Source organism: Malania oleifera, chromosome 10, assembly GCF_029873635.1.
Source record: "Malania oleifera isolate guangnan ecotype guangnan chromosome 10, ASM2987363v1, whole genome shotgun sequence".
NCBI classification, from domain to species: domain Eukaryota; kingdom Viridiplantae; phylum Streptophyta; class Magnoliopsida; order Santalales; family Ximeniaceae; genus Malania; species Malania oleifera.
Genome location: NC_080426.1, coordinates 21,349,968 through 21,370,867, shown reverse-complemented (window position 1 = coordinate 21,370,867; position 20,900 = coordinate 21,349,968). Strand labels below are relative to the sequence as shown.

At 37.8% G+C, this 20,900-nt stretch overlaps 1 protein-coding gene across 1 annotated transcript; it reads left to right on the top strand.

Annotated features, from left to right (window-relative positions):
- The first annotated feature begins 363 nt into the window (after positions 1 to 363).
- Positions 364 to 19,045, top strand: LOC131166210 (uncharacterized). The gene is made up of 4 exons (XM_058124556.1): positions 364 to 619; positions 5,721 to 5,810; positions 6,798 to 7,059; positions 18,595 to 19,045. The coding sequence occupies exons 1-4, from the start codon at positions 577 to 579 to the stop codon at positions 18,860 to 18,862; spliced, it is 663 nt and encodes a 220-aa protein (XP_057980539.1). The 5' UTR covers positions 364 to 576; the 3' UTR covers positions 18,863 to 19,045.
- Positions 19,046 to 20,900: the final 1,855 nt, after the last annotated feature.

Genomic DNA, 20,900 nt, shown 5'->3' with positions numbered 1-20,900 from the left:
TGGATTATGTTTCATTAATAATTAATATATTATAAAATAATATATGATTATCTTCTAATGTATTTTTTAAATTATGAAATAGTTACTAATTTTTTTATATTTACAAAATCTACCCTAACACCATTTTTTTTTATTTTTATAAAATTGCTTATTATAAGTAATAAGTGTTATAAGTATTTTTTTTTAAGTACTCCTAAATGGGGACTAAATTTCTTATCCATTGATTTTAAGAAAAATCAAAATTTGGAAACAAGAAATTTAAATACATAATTTGGTACTAGTAATATAATTTTTTTTAAAAAAAAGTTTTTTGTTTCTAGGATAAATAATATGATATAATAAATGTATGCGGAGTCTATCTGCGACAGATTTCAAAATCCTGGGGTCTGAACGTAAAAAGACGCAACTCCAGGGGCATCGCCAGGATCGCTGCTTCTGCAAAGAAACAGAAGATTGGCGGAGAGGAGAGAATCGAGAAATCAGCAATCCAAAACCCTTAGGGAGGCTGCGAGGGCGGTGTCGTCGATCTCCTCGTTCATCTTCTAAAGCAGATCGAAGCGTAGAAAGCCAGAGAAAATGTATCATCCTACCAGGGGTGGCGTCCGCGGCGGTCGTGACCGTAAGCTTTCTCTCCTTCTCTCTCTGATTTCCATATGCGTACGGGTATGCAATTGTGGATGTATGTTGTTTGTATGTGAGATGCTTTTCGAGATTCTGAAGAAATCAGAGAGGCAGCGTCTATTTACCCTTTGAATAGGAAAAAAAGAAAACGTGTTGCTGGTCGAAAATTTCGTGAATTTAGACATGTTTCGGTGGTTTTTTGGTATTAATTGGGGTTTTTTTTAGTATTATTATTATTATTATTATTATTATTACTGAAGATGAACTTTGTTAAGATTGGGGAAGGAAGATGTGGGATAGCTATTCAAGAGGAATTGCGTTTTAGTTATTTTTTTACCGTGTAAGAGGAAAAGGAGGATGGCATTGCATTCTCTTTTTGCTATCTAAGTGATGAATGGGAAACGTTTTGTTGGTAAGGAATGCATTTAGGGTTTATGGGCTTCTTTGGATGCCTCTTGCTGAGATATCTCCTTAAATCCAAATAATTTGGTGAAAAATTTTTATGCACTCTTCTATTATTGTGGCGGGGGACCAGTTCAAGATTGAACTTCGAACTCAAACTTATAGGTTGGGACATATGTGCTATCTGGGTGACCGTATTCCTTCATTAGTTGACAAGCAAGTTGAAGGGTGTGTTGGACTCTTGGGTGATTAACTTTAGCTTGATATTTGGTTTATGGACTTGGTGGTGTGAATAGGTCTACACATTTGAATGAAAAGAGATTGCAAGCTATCCCGAACTATCCAAGGCAAAGAGAACATTGGAAAGGATGATGGTAGGGCTAGGGGGACCATCCTGATGGAACCCTGTGTTGCTGTCATTGTTACCCTGCCTGGGAGACTTATGAAGCATAGGGCACAAGAACCCTGCCCCAGCCGTAACCAGCATCACCTCTTAGGTGCCAATGTGGTGCTGTTGTTGGCTCAACAGAGAGCTCCTTCTGGGTCACCTCCCATAGGGGATAAAACGTAGCCAGGGGCTTTTGGTGCTCCATGTGGCCAATGAAATGATCCGCACTGACAATTTTTCAAATGGCTAGGTGTCATCTTGAGGTGATCCTATGACTGTCTTGCTTCCTTTGTTGGGAGAGGTTGGTGATTCATGATTTCATCAAATTTGACCTTTTCAAGGAAATGCTTTTTGCCCCCTCTCTGTTTTTGCATTTGGCCTTTGTTTTGGCATAGATATTCCCTGTAGCTAATTTCATTGATTATTAGAGGTGCTGCAAAATCTTGCAATTTCTTGTGCTATCATCTTTTTTTTTTTTTTTTTCAGTTAAAAATAAAAAATCCTTAATACTAGGTGCTTCATGTTGTTGATGGCTCCTATTCGCCATTGTGACATAGTGTGGACAAGCAAAGTCTGCCAGGAAAATGCAGAACAGACTAGAGCATGATTAAAGTTGGAACAACAACTATTGTTTTTGGGTTGAACAATCCCAAAGGGCTATTTGTGCTTTTTTTTTTTTTTCCCCTTGGGCAACAAAAGATATTTATTAAGAGACAAGAAGCAATAATTACAATCTAAGGAAGGTCAAGCAGTCCTCATAAGTAAAACTTTAAAGTGAAACAAGAAAGGAAAAACCTACCACGTCTAAATCAAGAAAGCCCTTCTCAACCCCTTTCCATCATAATTTGTTGTTTGTAGAGACAGTGACATTAAATTGGTTAGCTTATTTTGAGCTTTGTTCATCTTGCTATTATGACAATCCACCTTAACTTCTTTTTCTCCTGGAGCAGACAACCCCAAGGTCATTTTATCCATCAGTTGTCAAGCTTCAATGCCCTTCTCAATAACCTCCTTCTTAGGAGCAGTGGTTGTGGGTTAAGGATCCTCCCTTCAATATCAATGGTTTCCTATTCTTTATTCTTCTCATCAATCCTCAATAACCGGATCACATTCCAAACCATTTAGTGGAGTTGCTGACACATGGGAAATGTCCCCCACAAAATCTAAGGAATTTGAGTCCTACCCCATATTGCTCACAAAATTTATCCAATAATAAACAACCATCATGTGTAAAATCACTGTAAAAATCACTCTCCTCATCAGATTCATCACCACATTTTTTACTTGCCATTGATAGAGCATCCTCACTAACCGTCTCTGCTAATCAACTCCTCGGATCTGTCAGGCTCTCCATGATACAAAAACTACCACCATTGCTTCTCTTTAAATTTTTTATGATATGCAACTCTGAATCAATACCACCTGCATTGTCTTTCAATGAGCATAAACGAGGCTGGCTTTCCTGCATTTTGGAGGCTTGCTCTCACTATCATTTTTCATCTTAGGTACCAATGATGCCTTTTCATTATTAAGAGTGTCACCAGGAGCTATTTTTGGTTCCTTTAACATTGTCTGTTTAGCACTTTGTTTCCTACAACTCTCTTATTGGATCCCCTCTGCTAAAACCCTTGGGCACTTCCCTGATTCTTTGATGAAATAATAGGTCAGGAGCCTTCTTCTTCCCCCCCCCCCCCCAGCAGAGCATTCTCTTGTCCCACCTGTGTTAAAGGTCTAGAGGCAGAAAGAGTTGATGTATTAGCCTGATCTACCTCAAAACACGAGCACACTCCTGGAGTCCTGGGCTTTTATACCATCTTCTCCAAGTGAGCCTTGAAACTGCTGGAGGTGTCCTGCTTCATTTAAAACACCACCCTAGGCATGACTGAACTTGTTGGGTCATAATCTACCTGTTGTGTCTTTAAATTATCCCAACAGCTTGACTGATGAGCCTCACTTAGGATAAATTAAACCTACATCCCTAAAAGAAGATGGTTCAAATCAAAAGAAAAAGAGAATACCTGACCAACACAAAAAAACCTTCGTTGCTAGATGAGAAATGCATGACTTACCTCCTTTCCATCCCACCACCTAGCTACTTAGGCCATGATCTTAATATGCAAATCTAGTTTATTATGTTTTTGGCATCCTGTTGTACTCAAAATAAAATTCAAGATAAAACAGCCAATCTATGAATTCTATCTTGGTAAATTAGCATTGAAACAAGCAATATCCTCAAGACAAGGCTTGGAAGCCCATTTAACATTTCCCAAATTCATATCTTGTCAATAAGCCAATTGCCTAGTATTAAAAGTGCTGTCTTTCCCTTCTAATTACTTCAATTTCTCTGCATTTTGAATCTTGCATAAATTTCCGAGAACACAGCAATTAATTCAGAATGTAGGTGCTGGCAGCACTGATTTGTAATCCAAAATGCTGATGATACAGTGACAATGCAATATCTCGCAACATAAGTCAAAACATCAGCAAATGCAGTAAAAAAGAAACATTCAGGGCATGTTTGGTATCGTTTTTGTTTTCTTTTTCTGTTTCTGTTTCTGCACAATGAAGAAACATGTTATAAAAATGTATTTGTTTTACTTTACCCGTTTTCTGTTTCTATTGTAGGTTTTCAACTGTTTGCGAAAAAATTGAAGACTAGATTTTATATGATTTTATGTTGTTTTGGCAACAGTTGCCATAATTTAAAAAAAAAAAATCCAGAAGTAGTTTTTTGGATTAAATCATTTATTTTATACACACTTTGTAATTAAAATTAAAATAAAATGATCATATGAATTTAAATAACATTTAAAATAAAAATATCCATAAATTTAAAAAAAAGTTAAAATAATAATAAAATCCAATTGTAAAGTATTTTTACTATTTTTCAATTGTCATGTACAATAAAATTGTTATTGTAAAGTGAATTTTGAAAATATAACAATTAAGTAAAATAATTATAATAATTTTTATTTTTAATAGTATTTTAATTTATATTATTTTGCACTTTTATTATTTTAATCGTATTTTAACAAATATTATTTGATTTAAAGACAAAAAGAGCATTATTTAATTAAAAATTAATTTGTTTTAGCTTTACAAATATTTCCCAAACAGGTTGCTGGTTTTTGATTTTTAGTTTCTGTTTCTGGTTTAGTTTTTGTTTTCTTCATTTTAGACCGTGACACCAAATGACCCCTCAGTTGTTCATTTCTAGAAGAAATCAACTTATATAAAATGGAAAAAGGGCTGCTCTACTCCTGCTGCCAGCATGTAGGGTGTGTGCGCCCCTGGATATGGTCGTCTGGTGATGATAAACTGGCTGAAGGGAGACCAGAGGATGGCAAGGTTGTTGGTGTTGCTGGTGGTTTGTCAAGAAAACTCCTGCATGACTGAGATTTTGAAAGGGAGGCAGCTGGTGGATCTTTAGCTGGTGCATGGGACCACATGCATGGTTGGATGGAAACGAAAATTTGAGGCACATTCCATGATTCCTGTCTCTGTGGTGTGGAATGTATCACAATATTCTTTGGCATTGTGGTGTTAGGCATGTTTGGCAAACAGCGCTGTTGCTATATGTTCAGCTGGAACTTAAGGTAATGAAGAGTGGTAGTTCCAGGACAGCATCTACAATTCACACATGCGAAATCAAATGGGAGCTTTTATTGGTTGTTATCACAGTAGTACTTGTGTCAACTTGCTTAAGACTATCTAGTCTGTTTACATCAAGAGCACCACTGTTCAGTTTCATGTTGATTAATTTCATTACTTCATATATGTCTTTATGATCTTATATTTTGCTGTCAAAAGCAAGAAAAATGCTTTGAAGAGTCGAGCCAAACGATAACTGAACTATTTCTTTATGAAGCTTAATTTGTTACCTGAGTGTTACTTTAGGTTTAGTTACTTGCTGACAATTAACAGTGCTACTCATTTGAAAAGATGCATGGAGAAACTAACAAAATCTCATTTTGAGTGAAAAATTGTTTGCTAACATATGTTTTTGTTGCTTTCATATTGGAAATTATCGACAATATGAGATCCTTGACATGATGTAGATTGAAATTACATGATCCGAGTTATTTACATCTCTTTTGAATTGTGGCAACCCTCTCCCTTTGCCTCTGGAGCTCCCTACTCTCAATTCACATGCTTATTTTGGTGCCTTAGGCATTGGGACACATCTTCTGATTTTTGTAGTTTGTAATATTTTGATAAATTAGCCGACCCCCCACCTAGTGGGACTTAAGGCTTGATTTTGTTGGTGTTTTAATATTTTGATAAATCATTATTTTCTTGTAATGTGCAGAATTTAGTTGGGATGATGTGAAGCTTGATAAACATCGAGAGAACTATCTCGGTCACAGTATCAAAGCCCCTGTTGGTAGATGGCAGAAGGGTATTATCTTGTTATTCCTTTCTAATTTTTTAGCATTAAATATTCAGTTAGATTCATGCATGTTCATGAAACCTGTCTTCTTGTTTGATCTGCTAACTTGGATACTGGGCTTCTGAAGTTGCTGTTTATTTTTCAGTGTTGCTAATATTTGCCTTCTGCTAACCTCCCCCTGCAATATCTATTCCAAGTTTTGTACATCTCTCATATCTGTTTGTTTTAATACATTTGTTCTCTTTTCCAACAGCAAATATTTTGTTAAATATTTCATTCATGGTGTAACTAGAACACTTGATTAATGAGACTACAATGGATTTGCCTTTGGGTTGCTTGTAGCATGGGGGTTGTATGATTGTATCAATTCTTGACAATTTTCCTTAATAACCTTACATGCACGGAAAGAGCAGACTAATTCTGAATGCAAATTTGTGTTGTAGCTTCATTCTTAAAATTTTGTTTATCTCTGCATTGTTTTATGGGATGGACTTAAAAATGATAAAAAATTTTAATTGAATTTTTGGATGCAATGCAAATTATGAAATCTCAGAAACAATGTAGACTTTAATTTTGAATTTATCTTTGAATTCTTTAAAATTTAGGATTCTTCAGTCCTCACTCCTGTCCATATTTACTCCATTTTGTACTGGTTTATGATGGGTTCTTGTGGAATATCTGACTAGCAACTTACAGTCATGATAAATAACTAGTTAAATACAAAATATCTATGCATTACAAAATTGCTGCTGGTGTGCCTTATGTATGAAATCACTTGCTTATTTGCAGGATGAGCTAATTGAGAATTTTACATGGTTGATGCCTTCTAGTTGAATTTGAAGTTTCTTTTTATAGTTTTAGACATATTTTTTGTGTAAAAGATATGGTTTCTTTGTCTTCAGCTTGCTGGCTGACTAATTTTAGATGGTCCTTTTAAAATAGAGAATGTCTTCAACTTTTGTTTTATTTTTTATTTTGTTCACCAATTTCCGACAGGGAAAGATCTACATTGGTACAGTAGGGATAAAAAATCTTCAGATATGGAGGCAATACAAGAAGAGATAAAAAGGATCAAGGAACAGGAGGAGCAGGCCATGAGGGAGGCTCTTGGCTTAGCTCCAAAGCGTTCTAGTCAGCATCAAGGGAATCGACTTGATAAGCATGAATTTTCTGAGCTTGTGAAGCGAGGCTCTACCGCAGAAGATTTAGGTGAAGGTCATGCTGAAGCAGCACATGTACAAGGTCTTGGTTTTTCAAGGTATGACTGGAAAAGTAAAATTAATTTTGGATCTGTTATTGAATATTTTCCTAATTCTATTTGCCAATTTTATCTTCACTGTCCACCTCATTTATCACAAAAAAGATATATCACATATGGATAGGAGAGTTTTTCACTTTTTTAATTGGACAAAATGACGCTTCTTTATTTACTCAAATTTCAACATCCTCTCTTGAAAACTAAGGTGTAGTCCTAAGAGAGGGGGTGAATTGGGTTATTAAAATTTTTTTAATTCTTTTTAAGAATCTTAACCTCTTATTAATTTAGCAATCACACAACAAAAACTTAATCGAATAATCAATCCACAAACCAATATTCAATCAATCAAAAAAGATATATCACATATGGATAGGAGAGGTTTTCACTTTTTTAATTGGACAAAATGACGCTTCTTTATTTACTCAAATTTCAACACCCTCTCTTGAAAACTAAGGTGTAGTCCCAAGAGGGGGGGGGAGGGGTGAATTGAGTTATTAAAATTTTTTTAGCTCTTTTTAAGAATCTTAACCTCTTATTAATTTAGCAATCACACAACAAAAAATTAATTGAATAATCAATCCACAAACCAATATTCAATCAATCAAATAACCAATCAACAACTAAACCAATCAACCACAAATACCAAATCAAGATAGGATATGCAACTCTTTGGCAATTTTCAGCTTTTGCAAGTACTCAAGATATTTGCTTGTAGCCCTGTGTATGTGAATGAGTTTGGCTTGCTCTCTCAACTAAGATTTTCGCAAACGATTAAACAACGTACTCCCTTTTCGGTTTCCGCAAAAGTTTAATCAAACGTACTTTCTTAAGTTAAGAGTCTTCTTAATTTTGGTTTTTGATTTTCAGCAACCTGCACTTAGCATACACATCACACTATATATATATGCTGAAAATAAAGAGAAGGGTGAGACCAAGATTTTTACGAGGTTCGACTTATCTCCTGCCTATGTCCTTGCCTTAGGCCAATACCACCTAAGGATTCCACTATAGCACTCCAATCCGGGCGGAGCAAACCTTTTCAAGTCCCTCTTTAAGGGTAAAGATCCCTCTCCAAGCGATACCCCACGCTTGGTTACAACGATCTAATAGCCTTGAATCGTCAAGAAACAAGAAACAAGAAACAAGAAACAAGAAACAAGAAGAAGAGATTTATGTACAAGAATCACTCTCAGATAGAGTAGGTTAGTACAAGTATAAGCACAAAGTATACTTCAATGTAAAACTCAATATAATGAAATTGAAGCTCAATGTAAATCTATCACCGGTTTGATCTTTGAAAGATTCAGACTTAAAGCTTAATTTCGGTGTGAGAGGTTCAGCAAAAACTCAGTTGAAAGATCAGCAAGATGTGAGCAAGATAGCCTTTGAGAATTGAGAGCACTTGAGAGTGTGTTTGATTGCTGAAAATATTTCTTGGTATTGGAAATCTTTGCCTTGGGGGCTATATATAGAGTTTAAAAAGTTAATTCCTTGTTCCCCAAGTTTACTCGGAGTGTTTCTCAAGTTTGCACAAAGTTTGGAGCCCAAGAAACCAATTTTTGAAACTTTCCCGTTTGTAATTTTTAAAAGACGTTTCGAATGGCAGTCGCCAGTCTCATAGAGTTAGGTGCCTGTCTTAGTTTAATTTTGAAAGTCAGTGTACTGGCAGACTCCTGTCAAAACACAAGCAGTCGCCTCAACTGACAAGGCAGGCGCCTGTCTGACTATGCTGAGGCACCTGTCACCATTCTATTTACCTATCTTGAAAAATATAAAAAGGTCAGTCGCTTGTGAGTTTTATGTCAGAAGCCTGAGCATTTAAAAAAAAATTGTTTTTCAAGATTTTATTTTAAAAACTCTTTTCTCTTGGGACCTTTATAATATGTAACCTTAGAAATTATATTTCAAGGTCTTTAAAAAATGGTTTCTAGGCCTTTGATTATCCCTAAAGAGTTTCAATGCATTTATATTGATTTTTGCTTGAAGTACTTACAAAAGACTTCCATAAGACTCTAAATCCTTCAATTCTTGAAGTCTTCATGTATGTCCTTGATTTGATTCCATCTTGTCTTCATTCTTTGAGCTTCCACGATATTTGTTAGACTTTAAGCTTTCATGGTTTTTGTCAAATTTTGAGCTTTGTCACCGGCCCTTTGATCTGGGCTTTGCTTAAACCACTTGTTTGTATGTTTTCATTGTACTCTTGTGATTACTTGATTTTGAGCTTTAATTAAACTTAAACTTGAGCTTTAAATACCTGTTACCTGAAGATTAACAGTCACAACTCAAACATGTTAAATAACATTTTATTTGTTATCATCAAAACAAGATTAGTAAGCCATGTTAGGCCAACATCTCTCTCTCTCTCCTAACTTGGAATTTGAGTTCAACAAAAACTTTTTCCGAACGCTACCTATAAACCATGGATAGTTAGGACTCAAGAGTGTTTTACACTTATATTAGACAAAAAAACCCTTCTCTATTTTGTCAAATTTCAACTTTCTCTCTTCCTCCCACCCCCCCCCCAAAAAAAAAAAAAAAAAAACCTCGAGATGAGTTAGGCAAGAATCTAGAAAGGGATTAGATTTTCTCTTTTAGTTTTTGTTAGTTTTTTTTTAAAATTATTTATTTATTTATTTTTTAAAGGATTGCTTGCCCACTTTAGACTGTAATTATTTTTTCTCCTCTCTTAATAAATTTCTTTTGTGATTGAGAAAAAAAATGAGTATGCAGATGGCAAAGGAACAAGATCAATAGGTGCATGGGGTTTGTAACCGAATATGCACTCAAAAGGACTCTGGCTCATGGACCTATTCACATAATTATTATAAGCAAACTCAATAGTAGGTAGCACCAAGTCCCAATTGCCTTGTTTTTCTCCCAAAACACACCTAAATAGGTCACCAAGACTACGATTCACAACCTCAGTCTGCCGATTAGTTTGGGGATGGCAAGTAGAAGAAAACAACAAGTGAGTCCCACATATTTTCCGAAGTGTCTTCCAAAAGTAGTTGGAGAACTTAATATCCCTATCAAACACTCTGGAGGTTGGCAACCCATGCAATTTGACGACCTCTTTAAAGAACAATTTAGCTACATGAGATGCATTAGAAGTCCTATTACATGGAATGAAATGTGCCATCTTGGAGAATCTGTCAAGTGTCAACAACAACAAATATGGAATCATGTTCCCGAGCTGTTTTGGAGAGTCCAAGAACAAATCCATACTTAGGTCCCTCCAAGGCATCTGTGGCAATGGAAGAGGGGCATAAAGGCTAGTGTTGTGTCTTTTAGCTTTGGCTAACTGAGAGGTGCGACACCGAGACACAATCCTAGCAACATCTCTCTTTAAGGAAGGCCAATAAAACCTATCCTCAACTAAGGCAATGGTTTTATCCTTCCCTAGGTACCAGCTAATCCTCCAACATGCGATTCCCAAACTAAAAGATCTCTAAAGGAAGTACAAGAAATGCATAACCTAGTACCTTTAAATAGTAATCCCTCCTGAATGATGAAATCTACAAAATCCCTATGGTTGCCCTCACTCACCTCCTGAAATATAATCCCAAAATCGGGACAAGTGGAGTACTCGTCCTTCAGATGATCAAACAAGTGGAGTACTCGTCCTTCAAACGATCAAACCCAATGACCTCAACTCTCAAGATATGGAGAATAACAGCTACCCTACTAAGGCCATTAGCCACTTTATTCTCAACATGGAAACGATGCTTAAGAACAAAAGTGTACTTGTTGAGGAACTTTACCCAACTAGCATGCTTCGTGCTCAACTTCTTCTGCGAGCTCTGATATCCCAAAGCAAGGTGGTCAGAGAAGAGTACAAACTCTTGGGGTAACAAGTAGTATCTCCAATGTTGGAGGGATCTCAATACAGCATAAAACTCTTTATCATATGTGCTATATCTCTATTTGGAATTTGAGAGGTTTTTACAAAAAAATGCTATAGGATGTCCCTCCTAACTTAAAACCCCACCTATACCTATCCTAGAGGCATCACAAGCGACCTAAAAAATTTTACTAAAGTTTGGATGCCTAAGTACGGATGCTTTGGTCATCTTTTGTTTGGCCTCTTTGAAAGCTCTAGCAGCTGATAGGGTCCAATGAAACTCTTCTTTTTTCAAACACTCGGTGATAGGAGCCATGATGGTGCCGAAATGCCATATGAATCACCTATAGAAAGTAGCAAGACCACGAAAACAATGAACCTCAATAATAGTCCGAGGCTCAAGTCACTTTTTAATGGCTTTGACCTTTTCTGTATTTGTGGCTATTCCCTGCGCAAAAATCACAAAACCAAGAAAGAGTAACTAGACTGTAGGGAGGTGCACTTATTGAGGTTAGCAAACAACTTTCCTTCCCGCAAGGTGGCAAAGACATTATGAAGATGCATCAAGTGCTACTCTCTAGACTTACTGTAGACCTGTATATCATCAAAGTAAACCACTAGGAACTTTTTTATGAATGATTGCAGAATATGTGTCATAACCCTCATTAAAGTGCTAGACGCATTAGAAGGTCCAAATGGCATGACCAACCACTCGAATAAACCATTCTAATTTGGTGATACTCACTACACAGGTCAATCTTGGATACCAACTAGAGCCAGCTAGCATGTCAAGCATATCCTCAAGTCTAGGTATAGGGAACCTATACTTGATGGTGATCTTGTTGATGGTTCTACTATTCGCACACATCTTCCATGATCCATCCTTTTTTGGAGTTAGGAGAGCTGGAACAGCACATGGACTAAGGTTATGTCACACAAAGCCCTTGTCAAGGAGTTCTCCTACCTGCCTATTCAATTTAGCACGCACTTTAGGGTTCCTCCTATAATGTGGCAAGTTAGGTAGCCGTGAACCTGGAATGAGATCTATGGCATGCTGAATGTCTCACATAGGTGGTAGCTCACTAGGTAACTCACTAGGCACAACATCAGAGAACTCAGCTAGAAACTCTCCTACCTCAGTTGGACACTTGCATAAAGACTATTGATCCGCAGAAGGATCCTCTCAAGTGATGACAGCTAAAATGCACTTGTTCTCTAAGCTCCCTTGCTCAAAAGTCCTATGATCAAGCAAGTGAATATTTCTTTGAACTTGGGCTTGATGGACTATCTTGTTCCTTAACTTAGGATCTTTTGGGGCGGACTTTGTAGGGCCCAAAATGACGTTCTTATCTTTGTGCCTAAACACATGTTTTCCCTACCACTATTGGTGACATCATGATCAAATAACCATGGTCGCCCTAATAGGACATGGGCCACATCCATTGGGAGTACATCATAATAGACCCTATTCTTATAATCTCCCATCTGGATGGGTACAAGACACCTCTTCGGATAGATTTGTCTTGTTTACCCATTTCACCTTAAAAGGCTGAGGGTGTGGCTCTCCTTTAAGGTTTAATTTTCCTAGAGCAGCCTTGGACATCACATTCATGCTACTAACCCCCATCAATAACAAAGCTTACATGTCCACTCTCTACAATGAATGAAAATGTGGAAAATAGTGGTCCGTTTCCACTTCTCACTATTCATGGTAGTGGATAAGACACGCCTAACCACACTAACATGTTCGTCATTCTCCTCAAAATCATCTACGAGCTCACCTCATCTCCTGAGTACTCAACAACATCTACAACCTGATCCTCACAATCGGGCAAATCATTAGTCTCATGCTCTACATCTAAAGCTCATTGGGGACAACGGGCAGCAATATGACCTCTAGCATGGCAATATGACCTCTATTTGCTTTGCAGAACTCTCCCTAGGGGTAGATAATAGATTGAGGGATGGTAGGTCTAGGGTGAGGAAAGGATTCTCACCTGAGATGAAGACCTACGAGAGCTCTTGAGGTACCTTTCAATGGCAAGCGCTTTTTGATAGGCTGTCTCTAAAGACTCTGGAGAAGACTCTGGAGAGAACAACTCAACCTCTTGCTTGACATCCTCCTTAAGACCATTCACAAACCTAGCTACAATGGTGATGTGTGACCTCGACATCACTTCTAAGCATCAGTTCCTCAAATCGATCAATGTAGCTAGCTAGACTAGTGGTTTGTTTATGGTTCAAGAGCTCGTTGAACAACTGGCTCTTAAAGGAAGGAGGGATGTACTTCTCTTTCAATCGTTGTCTCATCACTTCCCACTGGGTAATAGGAGGTTCACCTAACCGTTCCAGGGTTTGTTGTATAGTTTGCCAATACTTCTTTGCCGGTCCTACAAGTTTCATCTTGGCAAACCGAACTTTATTCTCACCTTGTATACAGTACAAATTAAAGAAGTACCCCATCTCCAATACCCATTCTAAAAAGGAGCTTGGGTTGAGTTTCCCATCATAAGCACACACATTCACCTTGACCTTTTTTGTAACATCTCCATAGTCTTCCCAACCCTGCCTAGGGGGATGTGGAGCATGCCTAGGGTTAGGTTGGAACCCTACATCATTAAACTCCTCAAGGTTACCTTCCTCAAACCTAGAAATAGAATCTTGATTAACACGAGGCTGGAGGGGCTGAACTGGCCTACCGGTCTGTTTTGGAGCCTGACTCATATTGTCAGTTACTAGAGGAACCCCAGGAGTAGGAAGGATACCCTGGGCTGACCCTACTGAATTGGGGAATCGTTAGGGTGCCTAACAGATGGCTCTATGTCTTCCACAACAGGGCGTCCGTTTACTGAACATCTTCAAGACTTGGTCAAAGTGCTGCGTGAGATGCTCAAACTTTTTGTCCACGGACTCCTCAAGAGTGTCTAAGTGGGCAGACAAGGACTGAGTGTCATTTGGTGCAAGTTCAGTGGAACTGGGGTCAATGATTTTGTTGGTGACCATGGTTAATGCAATATGCTGCAATTATGCTGAGGATGACTAAACTGGACTATGAATGATATGAATCCTAAGATTACTACAAGGCACAAACATAAAGCTACAGAGCATAATGCATATGAATGGATATGCTCTCTCATTAGATAGCAACACGGGATTGACTAAATATGGGTATGAACAAGGGCGCAATGACGAGTTAGCTAGGGGAATTTACAGAACAAAGGGCAGATTTTTTTTGTTTTAAAGGGTAATAAGAAACTTGGAAGTATGCAACTACTAATTTCCCTAGTCATACAAACAGCAGTCAAGAAAATGTGAGAGTTTGTTCACTTTGCCAAGGAATTGGAGCACAAATTGAGTTTACCATTGAATTCCAATGTTAGTCCAGCAATTTCTCAAGTCCCTACTCTCTGATTCTCAGGAAAACAGCCGTCAAACAGTAGTTGGAACTCAATCTAAATGCTGACGACGCTTCAAAACCTTGAAATTTGCTCAGGCAGCCCTAACTCAATTTCTCCTCAGAAAGATTCATAAACTCAGGAAACAGTTCAAATTCTCGAGGCAGGAAGCAATATCTCGCGAGTCTGGGCAAAACAGGGGAATTCCAGAAACTTCCTCATGCACGTGGCCGGCGCATGGAGTTTGTGATCTGCTGACAATGGGGTTCCGGATGGTGGTAGATCAGGGGTTAAGGATTCCAGTGATGGTGGAGGTGCAGCAAAAAAAAATGCAGGAAATAGGGGATTTAGAAGGAGTGCTCTGGAATTTTTCCAGCCGGAGCGTGGGGCATCTCTGGTGATCAAATGGAGAAGAAATTTTGAGGGGTGGTGTTTCAGGGGTGTCTGATTTTGGTGGTGGAGGTGTTGTGGTTTGGTTGGTTAAAATTAGGGTTTTGAAACCCAGGGCCACGACTGTAATTTCCTGGAAAAGTTGCAGGCTGATGAATCTTCTGTTTTCTGGGATTTTCCTGTGACTTCTGAATTGCTATTGCAGCAAGGAAACCTGATAGAGAATGCAATCATGTGGTGGATGTGGTTTGAGTTTTTGGATGAACCTTAATGGAGATTGTTGTATAAGTTTCAAATCTGATGGAAGAACAGCAACAGGGAAGTCTGGGACTGAATTGAATTAGGCTCTGGTACCAATTTGATGTAGGACAGATATCAGAATTTATTTATGTAGATAGAATTGACAGAATTAGAAGAAAAAGAAGGAGAAGAAGAAGAGGATAAGAAGAAGAGAAGAAGAAGAGGAGGAGAAGGAGAAGCAGCAGCAGCAGCAGTGGGGAGACAGAAAGAAGAACAAAGAAGGGGAAGAACAGAATAGAACAGAGGTGAGAGACAGAATCGGAAGAGAGATAAGAGGAAAAGAAGAAGAAAAAGAAGAAGAAGAACAGAACCTGCGGGAGAGAGAGGGGGAAACTGCCATCTGATTCAAACAATAACTGTACATTCAGTAGCATTTCTAGCACTTAAACCACTAATACAACTAACACATATTTACAAATAGGACCCAACTAAACACATAATTACAAATACTAAAAGAAGTCTCTAAAAAGATACAAAGAGATCCTCCATACACACCTTCCTAACCTAAAATATGTGTGCCGAATGGGTGGCCTAGGGAGTATAGGTGGTCCTCCATCTTTAGAGCAATCTAAGAACATATTCATACTCTTCATGAAATTCATCCAGTAGTAACCACACAAGCTCAATATCAAATCACTCTCATCGATCCATTTCTTATTTTCCTTAGGTTGACCTCCCTTTCTGAGATTCTCACCTCTTCCAACCCTCAGATCATTCAGAATCTCCATAATGGAGAAACTACCATCATTATTTCTTAAAATTTTTGTCGTCCCAAAATCAGGAGACAGGATTTAGTTGCTTTCCATCAAGAAAGGATCTCATTTCAATTCCCTCCTTCATTGCCACTTAATAATTGTAAACCTTAGTAGAACATTGAGGGCCTGTACAGTTGTGGAAAACAGTTTTCCTTCTCAAATTTCGGGTTTCCAAATAATTACAAAACTGCCACCTTGTTTTCTAATTTTCCAACATTTATACTGGGAAGTTGGAAAAATCATTTTATTGTTTTTCAAGTTCTCTATATAAATTTTTAGAACTGGAAAAAAAGTGGCCATTTTGTAATTATTTAGAAACTTGAAAATGGAAACTTTTGTAATTGTTTGGAAACTTGAAAAAGGAAAAGAAGAACTGTCTTCCCCAACTGAAAATACTGTTTCCCTGACCTCTGCATGAGACATCCCCTGCAACTGTTGTTCCCTTAACATCTTCCTCATGCAACATTTCATGGTGGTCCCAACTCTGCTGGCATGAGATGATGTTCCAAGACCACCATTCACCAAGAAGTTGTTTGAGGATGACTCCACAGCACAATCTCTTGCCTTCCCAAATTGCACCACAGACCTGTTAGCTTAAGCAGAAGAGTTGTCTGTTCTATCTGCCTTCAAATCCAGTGTGAATTTTAAAATTCCACCCCCCCCCCCCCCTTATCTAAACCCAGAGATTGCTGAGCTTCCACATCAATTAATGAGTTTTGAGAATTCCTTTTAGAGAGATGGCATTCACCTGAGGTGGAAGGAACCAAATCATGGGATCTGTCTGCTACAACTTTGTGTAGCTTTATTAGCAGAGTTCAACTGCAGTGAAGTCCTTTTAGCAGTGGATGAAAACCAAGTGGAGTCCTATTAGCAGTACATGAGAACCGCTGGCCTTCGAACCATGTCTCTGAACCTGGGCTTCAATTTTCTTCCTCTCAATGAAACCATGGGATTGCGATAAATGACCACTTGACTGACTGCTGAATTGTGTTTGGCCTTAAAAGAGTCCCTGTGGGGCATTGCACCTTTGCACTTGATTGGCCTCAAATTCTAGCAGTTGGCCCAAAGTAAAGGATAACATGCTGGGTCCATTCCATAAAACCCTAGTTTCAAGCCCAAGTCCATTCAAATTATCTTCTCCCAACATTGCTGTGCCTGACATGGAGACACCCTAGTCACCAACCTCCTCAACTCCAGTCATCTGATTTTTACCCTGAGATAGCTTCATGCTGCTGCAGTTGATTTTTATGCGACCTTTTCAGATGTTGATGGCCAAACAACTCCCTTCACTACCTCATCCCACCCATCTCCCTTTTTGACATCTGATAAACCAATCCGCTGCACTGGAGTGCTACCTCTTGCTGATTCCACAACCAAATTCCATACCACCACAAAATTTCTCTATTTAAAACCTTTTTCCAAGGTATGAAAATGGATTTTCCATGTTCTCAAATTCTACCCTAACTCCAAGAATTTACTACTGCTGGTTGGCTGAGTACCACCTAGTACCAACATTTCCCAATCTCTCCCAACGAGCAAAAATGCTCCAAACGAACAGAAATTGACTGAAAAAAAAAAAACAAATGAAAGACCAACAAGCATTATTAACAAGACCCTCATCCATCAATTCACTCAAGGATTTTGCTCCAACAGGAAAGATCAGTTTCTGACTGAAGGACCCAATCTGGAATGTTTTAGGACAAATATCCGTCACCATTTTGTTCTGAAGTCAATAACCTAAAGATGATAGATTGCTAAGGAAGTAGAGGGAGAGAGGAGTGAGAGTGCAATTCATTTTTTTTTCCTTCAACCAACTCAAATATAAACCATTGACAAAATTTACATGATGCAAAGCACTAGAAACAGAATACCCTTTTTCCAAAAAAAGAAAAATGTAACAGTTTTGTTCCATCTCCCTTCAAAATTTTAAAAAATGATTCCTCTCCTTTAAAACCTCTTTGCTTTATTCTCTCTATAAAATCTGAAAAAATTGCATTGAGGAATTAAACTAAACTCCAAGCCCTTTCCTTTGAGCCTTGCCAAGAAAGAAGTTCCCCCACCAACTTAGCATGAACCCATCCAATGCCTGATAAACTACACACCAGCGGGTCAGTGGCATCTCCAAGGACTTAATAACTGTTAGCATATGGGAAATTGATCAAATAGATGATTTATAGGCTCAAATGGGTAGCACCATTTCACCATCACCGCTTCCCTTCTTTGAAGTTTATCAATGGTCAAAATGCACCCTCATCAGGGTCCCAAATGTGAAGTAAGGATCCTCAAGAGATGCTTGTCTTCCAAATTGCCTTCAAAGCTCCTTTGTGATTCTTTATGCAAGAGCGGAGGTTGATGTATTAGAATAAGATACCACCCTGCACAGGCATGGCACATTCTGCAGATTTGGGCATTCAAGGATAAATGCACTTAGCATGGCCACACTAAATTACACACACACAAGAACAGAGATGTCCTTTTTTTTTGAAGTATGTGCATAGGAGAATACCTCCAACCACCCCCCCCCCCCCCACTCCTACCCCTACCCCTACCCCAAAGAGAAATCTTCTATAAGGGAATTCGAACCCTGGACGCACCCGAAAGGGTGCCAGGTGGTGAACCACCAGCCAAAGTCCATGTTCAAGATGTCAGGGTATTATTGTTATAGCTTGAAATGCTGGAGCTGCAATGTGGAATTCCTTAAGTTTGCTGCTTGCGTTCAACTAACTAGTATTTTAAAAATGTTGGTTTCTTTTATGTTTGACATACAACCTGTTCCATGTGCTAGCCTTCCCACCCCCTCTCTCTTCTGAACCCATTTATGTTAATACGTGCTTAAATTTTTTCATTGCAGAGCACCTTGTGGATGGGAAGAATCAAGTTCTGTCGAAGGAACCCTGAAGGATGTCTCTTCTGAGAGGCTGAAGGAGGCTATGCCCAATCCACCTGCTAGAAATAATAATGATGAAGAGAAGTCAGAGGAAGAAAGCAGCCGGAAGAGGCGACGTGAAGAGAGGAAACATGAGAAGCACGAAAGGCGTGAGAAGCGGCACTCCCGCAATTCAGATGACAGGAGGACACGCAAAAAAGATAAGGGGAGAAGACGACATGACTCCGACTGATGACGTCTTCTATCTTACGATGCCTATTCTTTTTGTGTCTTTGTAATACGCACAAAATAGCATTTTCATGTAATTTTATGTGCAAATTTAATGCTATATTCTTGTTTGGATATGTAATATGCTGGCACTGTTGCGTGCAAAGGCCCTAAAGGAAATTATAATTGGCAAGTCATTTTCTCGTCAGACTGAAAGTGGAATTTTTCACTTTTGCTAGGTGATTGAATGTGGAATTGGTTCAAAATAAGAGGATGTTTGGTGGGTAGGAATAGAATGGAACTGAATCAAATTAGTCACTCGAATCTCTACATACATTTCAAACAAATCTTCATTCAATCTTACTTCTAATTCATTTTATTTCAGCATACCAAACATTGCAGGAGCATGTGTTTATAAGCTGATTGGTGGTATAGGCCTGAATGGTCATTTTGCTGAAAGGGGTCAATTTAGAAGCAACGGGATTTTGCTTTGACATTTGTGTGAGGCTGGATCTCTTGGAGCGTGACATTTTCTTCTATTGCTTGGAATTTGTAAAATCATACTCTGTTTGACAAAGATGTAGCCAAATGAGGAACTTAGGCTCTGTTCACTTGTGAAAATAATTTTATTCTTTATTTTTAGTTTTTGAAATAATTACTCAAGTAGCACTGAATTTTCTAATTTTTTAAAATTCTATAGGAAAGTTGAAAATGTTTGCTTATTCTTTTCAATCTTTTCTTATGATGCTTAAACACAGAAAGAAGAGGAGGCATTTATTTTTTTAGTTATTTAAAAATTTTAGAAATAAAAAAAATTAAAAATATTTTTATAACTTGATAATTTTTTTATCGGTGACTTAATTTTAGCTTTAATAATACATTTTTCCCTTCAATTTGTTAGGTTCAAAAATTTGTCATTTTTTTTTTTGTTTCGTTTTTTTATTTTTTATTTTTTTAGTAAAAGAGGGCAGCACCTTCATTTCTTTATTAATATATCCTCACTAACAAAGGAGATAAAAACATAAAAACAATCAACATAAAAAACGAAATACGCCAAACGAAACTCTAGAGTTGAACTAACGATGAATGGAAACGAGACCCCACCTATCAATCTGAAGGATACCTTTCAGATAACGTGGTAGAAGGTGTTGTTCTTCGTAAATTATATTGTTTCCCATTTCTCCTTCTTTAACAAAAAAATCGGTCGCACTATTGCCTTCCCTATATTGATGCATCATAATGACATTTACTCCTTCTAACTCTGCCATGAGCTCCTCTCAAAATTCCCAAAGATACCATAAAGTACATCTACCTTTTCGAAACCAACTAACTACAATTCGCGAGTCACTTTCAATAATCACATTAACATAATGCAAACGTTTGCTCAAACGAATTCCTTCCCTGATAGCTTTTAATTCCGCACTATTATTCGTACCATTACCAAAATAACTTGAAAAAATCTCTTTTACCATGTCATGACAATCCCGAATAATTCCTTCACCTCTTGAAGTACCCGGATTGCCCCTACAACTCCCGTCACAATTAAGTTTTATCCACCCTACTAGAGGTTTAACCCACGAAATAATTTTTCCAAGCCCGTCGCAAACTCCCTAATGCTTAATTTGAAACTCATTTAAAATCCTAATGTCTGACTTCTTCAATTTTTGAAAAGAATTGGTGCTCTTAGCAATAAAACTAATCCAAAATTGAGCACTTCTCTACATCTAATTTACATTTTGATAAACTCCTTCCATTCTTACTTTATATCTTCGATTCTAGAGGCACCATGTAATTAAACATGGAATCAGCCTGATTAAAATACCTTTAATAGACGATTTTCGAGCATAGTGGAACCAATTTGCCATTTTATTTTTTCAGGGAAGAGATCGTTGGAAATGAATCCCCAGCGCCAAATTAGCTTGACGCCAAACCTCTGAAGCCACCTCACCTAAATAAAGGATATGATCAATGTTTTTCTGACTTCTCTGAACGTAGTCACAAGCCGAAATCATCAATATTCCTTTGGCCTGAATTCTATCATTTACAGCCAAACATCTAAACCA